General features: G+C 35.1%; 1 protein-coding gene across 1 annotated transcript; it reads right to left on the reverse strand.

Moving 5' to 3' along the window:
* Positions 1-2,329: 2,329 nt before the first annotated feature.
* Positions 2,330-4,467, reverse strand: LOC141451486 (uncharacterized). The gene has a single exon (XM_074122926.1). The coding sequence runs from the start codon at positions 4,385-4,387 to the stop codon at positions 3,011-3,013; it is 1,377 nt and encodes a 458-aa protein (XP_073979027.1). The 5' UTR covers positions 4,388-4,467; the 3' UTR covers positions 2,330-3,010.
* Positions 4,468-9,972: the final 5,505 nt, after the last annotated feature.

A 9,972-nucleotide genomic window follows, 5' to 3' on the forward strand; every position in this document is an offset into this window, starting at 1 on the left:
CGATGTGCTGACTCGACAAGAAAAGCATACTACTATTTTGAGAATACACTATTTATTGCAGAAAAATGCTTTCACGTTTAGGGACTGTTGCAGATCCATTTTATGAATGTGGCACTCGAGGAGTTTTGAAGACTTTCTTGTAGATTTAGATTACTATCACTCTGCTTTTCCTGGAAGTGAGTTTACTTGAGGAGAAGTACGAAAAGGCACTTTGGAAGCTATGTGATTATTTGCGCTTCAATAGAGATTAGGGTTGCCAGCATAGATTAGCTTATTGACTTTTGTATCAAAATGACTGCTCTGCCTTGTTTCAACCATTTTTATATCCGATTTAACGCTCACTGGTTAATTACAAATAAAATTTATAAATTCTATGTTTCTATTTATCCGAGGTGGAGTGAGCGGAAGTCGAATAACGCGGTAGTTAGAGGGTGGATTTGTTCAGTAATCTAATGGTTTCATACCATTTGGTAACCTGGATAACTTCCCCTCCAATAAAAAGAACTCTTGCATAGGGTTATTAAATAGGATGAACATTGCGGTTTTGTATTAGAGGGGGTAAACGATGCTCAAACATTAGGCAGTAGTTCACCTGACTGCGCAACACAATAGTCAGATTATTTTCTAGACTATAGTCACATTTAGTTACTAGCCTGGTATTATATTATTACAATTACTTAATAGCTTTCAACCATGTGCACTATACAGTTATATATACGTCAAGCGCACCTGCTAGGTTCTGTAAACATTTATATCATTCTTTTCGTTTTTTAGAGTAACTGAAGCTTTGCTGTTAGATGTGAGGAGAAGTAGAGTTCGCCACTGTACATCCAACTATATATGGTATCTCCACTCATCTAGGCTGACCTCCCAGCTACATTTTTACTGAAATTGGCTGTATAATTTTCAAAATAATCTAATTTATTGGAAACCAAATCACCAATTAGCATCTACAGTTCGCTTTCCTGTAATGGACGGTCTTGTCTGTACCAAGAGAACCCAGTGACGGCACTACTCTGAGAAGATACGGGCGCTAATGACCTCCAGGCGTATTAAATTAAACCAAAAATAAAATATTTCTGAGTTTTCCTTGCCCATTACATTTCTCTTCAAAATAAAACACACTGTGAGATATATTAGAACTTCCAAAACCATCGATTTCGAGTGAAAGTAATCTACTAAATTATGAAAAATTCTATTTATTTATTATATTATAACAATGTATTTACAAAAGAGATATTTACAAAACATTTTCTATAAATCAAATTCATTTATTATTTAAGTGAATACAAGGCTCGGCTAATAATAATTGATTACCAAACTACCAAAAATTTGGGAATTTTACGTTTAAAGAATCGACAATAAACAGTTTTTTTCTAATTAAACAAAAATGAACATTAAAATTAATGCACTGTTGCATTTTTTATTCACAGTTATTTATCTCAATGGTAATGCGGGATTCCCTAAAATATCACGGTTCGCCTAGAACAGGGGTTGGCAACCTGTTTTAAGTGGAGAGCCAGTTTTCCTTAAATAATTTTAATAATTCTTACCAAGAGCCTCTGAAGATCATTTGTAATCACAAATTATTATTTTATGATACATATTTAATAACACTTAAATGTTTTATATATTTATTTTCACATATTGCAAAGTAAATAAACAAATAAATAATAACTTAAGGAATGAAAAGGCTGCAGTCTTACAATATAAATCAAGTACTTTATTTTGATACTGTATAATTCTATTCAATTTCGAACCTATCGCATTTAAAATTATTTTTGAAAAAATACCTTTAATAAACGGAATTTTCATTCGTTTCAATAAAACTAAACTATACAAAGTATTTTGGGCAGGCTGAAGAGCCACACAATTTGGATAAAAGAGCCGCATGCGGCTCGCGAGCCGCGGGTTGCCGACCCCTGGCCTAGAACGATTTTAATTGAAAAGTTCACCAACATGAAAAATTTTTCTTTCTCCTTATTATTTGGGTCAAAACTAACCAAAATCCACTGAAAACCAAATCGGTTTACGTTGCGGATTTTTTTTTTTTTAATTTTTCAGGTCAAAAAACGACTTTTTTGCATTGTTAAGCCTAATAAATGGAAAAACAATACAGTTTTTTGCAAAACCAATGGATGCATTTTGAAGCTGAGGGAATTTCCGACAGATTGATGTATTTTATAAATGATAAAAATGAAATTTCATTTTAAATTTCATAAATGATAAAAATGAAATTTCATTTTAAATTTCATAAATGATAAAAATGAAATTTCATTTTTATCATTTATAAAATACATCAATCTGTCGGGAATTCCCTCATCTTCAAAATGCATGCATTGGTTTTGCAAAAAACTATTGTTTTTCCTTATTAGGCTTAACAATGCAAAAAAAGCCGTTTTTTGACCTGAAAAATTTAAAAAAAAGAGTAAAAATCGTTCCATGCGGACGTTCAATCCAGCTCGTTACTTCACTGAGCTCTTCTGCCCTGACGTAACATTTACATTTTCATCACACTTTATTTCTCGTAATTAATAATTAATATTTAATTATATTATTTATTTATTATTGTTATCTGGGGGGAAGTTATGAATAGAAACAAGATATTTACTATTTCAGAGACGGCGTCATTAGAGAATGGTATTGGATGCAGAAGAGCAAGGAGGGTGAAAGATTAGGCTATTCTGACGTGAGGTTGTAACATGTTTTTTAAGGTAGTTTTGAAGTCGAGGTTTGGGCTTTGAAGAGCATCTATGAAGTCTTGAACGGTCTTGGATTGAGATACTTTCGATTGCAACTGTTAAGTCCACATGAGTGTGGCGATATAAATCAGATTTACAGTTCGGAGATAATTTGTAACGTTCACCGAAAAGTGTGTTAAGTGGCTTGGCTGGTTTAGTCTCTGATGTCTTTCGAATCTACCTGGTGGTCCATGCGAATTGATTATCAATGTAGAGAAATGTGCAAGAATTGAGAACCTTATAGAAGCCCTGAAGCACCGGAAGTAACATTAGCCTCCGTGTGCATGAGTCTCTCCTCTCGTATGACCACTTCCTTGACTGAGCTGACCATGCTGTGCGTGGTGTGACTTGTGACCTTCATTTTCTGCGTGACCTTCACTAGTTTCGTATGAATGACCTTCCTTCTTGTCACCATGGAAATCTTTCTGTGCACCTTTATATCCTGAATCAAGGTGCCCTTTATTAGATTTCTTCCCTTCGGTGTGCTTATGGGATGCTTCATCTTCTCCATGATTTTTTTCAATCCCAGCGTCATGTTCCTCGTCATAAAATATTTCGTCCTTTTTATATTCATCTTTATGATGAACCGTTCTAAAACCTTTTGTCTTATGGCCCTTTTTATGCCCTTTGCTGTGTTCGTTTTCGAATCCTTTATGTCCACTGGATGAGATGTGTCCTTTAGCGAAATGATCTACTTCATCATGATGTCCTGTTTTCTCTACATTTTCTTCAATGCGGCCTCCCTGTTTCTCTTCTTGTCCATGTTTCTCCGAATGTCCTTTATTATACTTTTCGTAATTCTTATGACCTTTAGTACCCTTATCGCCATTTTCTTCATGCTGGCCATGACTGTAAGATTTGCCCTTTTCATTTCCAAAAGCACCAATGAAAGGAACATGAGGAGTTACTGGCCAGTGTGGTTTGTGCGTACTTATTCCTCCACTGTAATCATAACTCCCGTCGTGGTAAGTTCCTCTTCTATCATGATCATCAACCGCATGGTCAAAGTCCGAAATTCTCGTATATGTAGAGCTAGCTCCTTGCAATGGATGTGCTACACTCTTGGGATTGCTTGGAGTCGCTGTTGGATACCTATTAGTCACTGTGTGCTCAGGATGCTTATAATTGCTATCATAAGAGCTATGTATGGCATACTTAGAAGAATCACCATCTCGAACAGTTGACTCATATTCTCTAACGTTTAATTCACTGTCATTTTCCGGAAACCTGATGGCTTTTGATCCAGAGTATGTCTGTTTCTCTGGAAGAGATCTAGCTGTTGGCAATATTGCATAGGTGTATAATTGAGTATTTGGTGGATGTGCGACATAATAACCCGGAATTCCAGTCTTTAGTTTAGTGGGAGGAAATGTTCTTACAGATGCATCTTTATAGACAGGTAGCGAATGTTCATCACGATTACTGTAACTAGTGCTCACCTTCACATTTCCATCTCTGTCCGTGTATCGTCTCACAGTTTTCAACGGGTAATTCAAATGTACATTCTCTTGAAAACTCACCTCGTTAATAGGATATCTGATGTCTCGGTACCGTGTTGATGGAGCTAGATGTTGTTTATCTAGTGAGCCATCGTTGTAATGATGATATTGTCTCTGAAATGAGTAATGATTTGAAGAGCCAACCATTTCTAAATCATTTTCTTGAGAATATACAGCACTGGTAACAACGGCCAGAGAGCCTACGCACAGGTAAAACAATTTAAACGACATCATAATTAGCTAACTGACTACAAAACCTGTTTAAGGCATTACACTGATCTTTATAAGGCAGTTAGATAGTGGGGGATGTTTGCACCTATTATGTCTAATCGCTGCGTGAACTGAACTAATGACATTGAGACTATTCCTTTACACTTGTATAATTACACAATAACCATTTCAAATACACCAGCTTGATTGGTAAGTTTTCGTTCATGCTTGGATAGTTCATTGTAACTTTACCAGATGATGCCAATTAAAGTGAGACTTAAAAGTGAAATCGAAAAAAAATAACAGATTTTGCAACTCATTATCGTTTTGCTCGGTGCAATTAGAGCCCTTTCACACTAACTTTTCAAATGCTAATGATTTTTGTTACTGTTACACATTAAACTTTGTCTATATTGGATAGTTCTGAACAGAAATGTTGGGTACAAATCAATGGCGGACAAGATATTACGTCTACCTTGTATCGTTTGACCGGGTCTGGCAACTAGGTTCTTGTGTAACCTCAAAGGTATCCTTCCATTCTACTAATTATCTCATCCTTGCACCCTATTCCCCGAACTTTGCTCCATATCTTTAATTAATCCTCTCCCTCTCTAATCTATCCTGTCTATTCGGGTGTTCGTCAGCAGACCTGTCGCTTATACGGCTGACCTAAACGCCCGCCCTAACAAAATCTCCTTCTCCTATACCTTCAACACTGTGTCATACTGTGCCTCAACAGAGGCTCCCTTCATAGCAATCCTTTATCTACAAAGTCACCTCCAATTGCTTCAATCCTGGTTTGGCCAATTAAGGATCAAGGTTAGTGATATCTGAGTAAAGAGTGGTTACCGTAAACTGTAAAATCCTCCGTTATCTTCATCTAAACAACACTTCTGTTCTCACAAACGACTTTACTCGCTCCTGTATGAACATACGATCTTGAAGTTTACGGTACAGGTATTTGAGCTAATCCCATGCGTATCCACACTTTCCAATCCCAAATCCTAGGAACCATAGTGCATGCTCCATTTTTTTTGTCTCCAAACTCACCATCCTCACAGAACAAAAATAATCTATTTGCTAAAGTTTAGCCCAATACTATTTAAAAAAAAAAAATCCATGCCAAATTAGTCTACGGCTGACCTAAACGCCCGTCCTAACACAACCTCCTTCTCCTATACCTACCATTATAAACCGGCTGCTCTCTTTTCTCATGAACACTACCGACACACCCTCATCATATTCACAGACACCGATAGCTTCATAATTATTTAGGAACTTTGGAAACTTTATCTTTCAGATTTCGACGATTAAATTTTGATACACGATTTTTCGATTGGACAAATTAATATATTCAATACTTTTTAACATTTTTGCTTGTTGCACTTGAAGAATAATTATGATAATTATTTAATTTGCAATCGACCACTTACTGCAGAAATGAACCTGTAGAAGTAAGCTGACTCTTAGGTTTTCTCATCCTAGGACATTGTTGTCTGTAACGAGAGAACACTGTCCGGAAGCCGGTAGTGCACTGTAACCCTGTAACCTTATATGTTGACGCGCCTTAAATCACAAAAAAAAAATCTTAAAATAATACTAGTAATAATAATAATAATAATTACTATTATGAGAACCAGCTATTTTATCTGTTCTCTTAACTCTAGTATTTGGAAACAAGATCTCTTCTTGCCGTTCGATTGCTCTTGTAATCCTGTTCTAATAGCGGAATAACAGTTTTTACTTCTCTCAAATTTTCAGTTTTACTTTCGTTCTTAATTTTTCGTGTACACTGCTTAAAATTAAGAACGAAAGTAAAACTGAAAATTTGAGAGAAGTAAAAACTGGAACCCAGGAAAATCCTTTCCTTTTGCTGGAATTATTCTGTCTAGTTTCAAAAACTAGACTCGAAATCAATTAATAGTCGCTCCGATCCTCCATGTAGACGTGGTGGTTGTGAGAGAAATATAGCAAATTTGCATGCCCTTCTCTGCGCGAGCTCTTCAGTCCAAATATACCTAATTTATTTCAACACAATTTATAAAAACATTCCCAAAAACTGATTCAATTAATTTCTTAATTAACATGACGAAAATTGACATGACTGTCCCTTTAACGTAGACAGTTCGCAATAAAGATCATGGAAAAGTTTGCTTGCAGAGATATGGTATAGTTAATGTCCACCTGTACCAAATAGTTCAGTTCAAAGCTTATCAACATTCAAAGGACCAACCCACTCCACAATGACGAGCTTGCATTCATATAAATGTTAAACTGTTTTACTCTGGCATCCAACTAATCACTCAGTCTACCATATATAACCAATGTACATGCAAATCTTCATTCATACGTATTAATCGAATCCCCTGCAGGGGTATTCTACTCTCAAATTGAATGTTCCAGCCAATTTTGGTATCGTATGCTAAAATCGAATCGCGATTCGATAAAATTGTATAACGCCCTTGAATATATGTTATGCGTAATTTAAATTAGCTAGCCCTGGGGTTGTGGCGAAATTCCCTTCTGGCTGATCAATTGAAAAAATGGGTTATTTGTATGTACATACGAGTATGTCCACCATCGTTCGCTTCTAGCTGGCTTGCAAAGTTCTAACGTTTACTTCTTTTTGGAAATAATTTTCATATTATTTAAAAATTGGACTATTATATTTATATTCTTACCATTGAACTAATGGACTTTAGATCTAATCTAATAATTTATATTTTTTAATCAAGTTTATCGCATTTACTACCAGGTTACTCTACATCTTTTATTATTGACCAGTTCATTCGAGAAGAGATATTATTACCAATTTTGGACTGGATTGACTACAGCTTATTTTGACAAAATTAACGTTGCACACTCGTATTTATTGATGTACATTACAAATTAATGTTGATGAATTTAATTAGATGTCTCTCAATCTACTTTCAGTGACTCGTTTGATAGCGTTAATTTGAACGAGGCCCCGCAATCTTTTGACAACAGAAATTGCGATTAGGGTAGTCCGCCTAATCCCTCAAATAGGGATGGCCAGGAAGCACTAAATGAGAGCTTCAACTAAGAAAGGTAGTAAAATAATATTCAAGTAACCACAACTGTCCAGCCTGTGATGAAACTGGGTCTTAGTGCATCTGCAACTGCAGAGCCAAAAATACATTGAACTCAGAGAAAATGCTGTTGTGTTCGTAGAATTGGTGAATTTGAAAACAAACTAAAACTATGTTTGAGGCACTGCAGTATCTGATGCATTGCGAAGCCCTGTTTATTAAAATTACATGTTTATTACTACTTCTAACTACGGTTTTCCCACGTTGCAATTGCTAAATATCTGTAAAGTAACTGCTAAATATCTTGTATTATTGTTTACAATATTATAATAAGACAATTAAAATAACGAAAAATTCAGTTTCACCAATTAATTACCTTGATCCAACTAACAAATTTAAGTTAGTGCAATCTAATTGGGTATTTGAAATTAAAACTTTCAATTTTGATCTAATGAACATTTCGCAAGAGATGTTCCAAGTATATGATTATCATACAAAATTAACTTACCTAGAGAACACCTACCATCGCAATTGTAACAAAATAGACATGCACAATGAGCAAGTTACTGCAGCAAGCATTGTAGAGAGGTGAAAGAAAATGCATCTTAAGAGGTGTGTAGAGTGAATAGTATATGCAGAAGCGTACATAAATTGTACAAAGCCATGAAATCACCATATCGAATTTTTCTCTCGCAGTCGAAATGATAAAGAAAAGTTCCTTTAGGATTAAATTGGCGGTGATTAATCCATTATTACAATCCAAAGCGTTCAAAGGTCAATGGAGTTATTAAATCCAAAGAATAGAACAATAAAATATTACAATATTAAAGTATAAACAAAATATCAAATCCCAGACAGGCTTACCAATCAATTGTTATTTTTAATCTAATAGAATTTCCCTTATCAAACACCGGAACTTGATTGAGTGACGAAGGACGCAAAACTGACCATGGAATGACGGAAGACTGACCCTACGATACCTCCTCCATAAAATAATTATTTTTTGCGGTGTGACAAATGGCTTGCTGGCAGCTGTTGTTATAAAATAGATTTGTTTACGTCATTTCTTAGCTCTCTTGCTTTAGATCCATCTTAAAGAGACTTTTTCTGTTTTTATAAAATAATATTTCCTATACGTTTAAATGTCCTACTCATTCTCCAATGAAATGATTAGGTAATTGTTTTCAGTGTTAGGTGCCGTAACACTTGAACTGAGACTGCTATCAATGAATGAATTATTCGAGTCAAGGAAGGGATTAGAGCCAAAAGGGCCTCTGGGATCCGGAGATGTCGCTAAAAGAATTAGTAGAATACATCGTTTGCAGTATCCTGTATACTTGAGAACCCTGTAGCCGACGGGCGACTAATAAATGCTGTATTATACACCGTCTAACACTAAAGTCTTCAGACTGGCCGAGCGATTTTCCCTTCCACAAAGTACTGAAAGGAATTATACTGAGTCTGATTTCCATTAATAGCCCTAATGTGGTAATATGAGAAATACATTTAAGTATGACTGCCGTCCACCCCCGTCTAGACTTTAATTTACTTATTAAATTCATTCCAAACTCTATGTGAGAGAAAAATGGAAAAAAAAATCCATTTTCAATAAAATAAGATTTGGAGTTTTTGGATTTTTCTCGAAGCAGCTCTCCGAAATTTAGGTAATAATCGTACTAATACATACCAATATTTTATCCATTTTTTCATCGTCAAAAAGTGCATGCAAAAGCGTAACGTTGAAAAACACCTTAATTTGACAATTTTTTTTCTCTTTTTCTATAAAAGATAAAATGTCCAAATTTTCTTTATAATATAGGGCGAATCCACGTTAATAACAGTAATTTTTTGCAACAACTCAGATCGTTATCGAGAAAAAAGTTGCTGAGAATGAGTAAAAACCTCATTTTCAAATTTTGTTTTTGTTCTTGTTCTTCTTGTTGTTACTTTTATTTTGAAACAACGTAGCGCCTAAACGCGTGAACCGATTTTCATGAATGAGGAGTCATTCGATTCGGAATTTCATGTAGATGTGCCTTTTTTCAACTAGTTCTTGTTATGTGATGCGTTTTATTTCTGTTTTTGAGATAGTTTGAATGAATGACGATGGTGATGGTGAACTTTAGGAGTGTTTCATACCAGATTTGTTTTGAATTCAGTTTTGAAATTATTAATCAACATTTAAACAGAACCATGGATGTATTCTATGCATTTTGGACTTAATTTGGACGACTAGCTAACTAGAAACTTTAAAAAAAGTGCAATATTGAATGGGATTAAAAAGAAATTTGCAAACTGAATGTAAAACAAGCGGACAAAAGGGTTGTATAAAAATTAGCGAGATTGGCAATCTGTGTAGACATAAGTGCATTACTGTCAGTGAGCCTTGCATAAATGTACATCACAGGGGGATCTCCCAAGCCTGTATACAGTCCATTGCACTGCAATTGCATTTTCTCTTTACCCGATCGC

The sequence above is a fragment of the Rhodnius prolixus genome, unplaced genomic scaffold (assembly GCF_049639745.1).
Source record: "Rhodnius prolixus isolate KJV_2025 unplaced genomic scaffold, Rpr scaffold_1, whole genome shotgun sequence".
NCBI classification, from domain to species: Eukaryota; Metazoa; Arthropoda; class Insecta; order Hemiptera; family Reduviidae; genus Rhodnius; species Rhodnius prolixus.

What these genes read in the sequence shown, in the direction of transcription:
- LOC141451486 (XM_074122926.1), bottom strand. Translation starts at nt 4,387, where the DNA reads ATGGTTGGCTCTTCAAATCATTACTCATTTCAGAGACAATATCATCAT.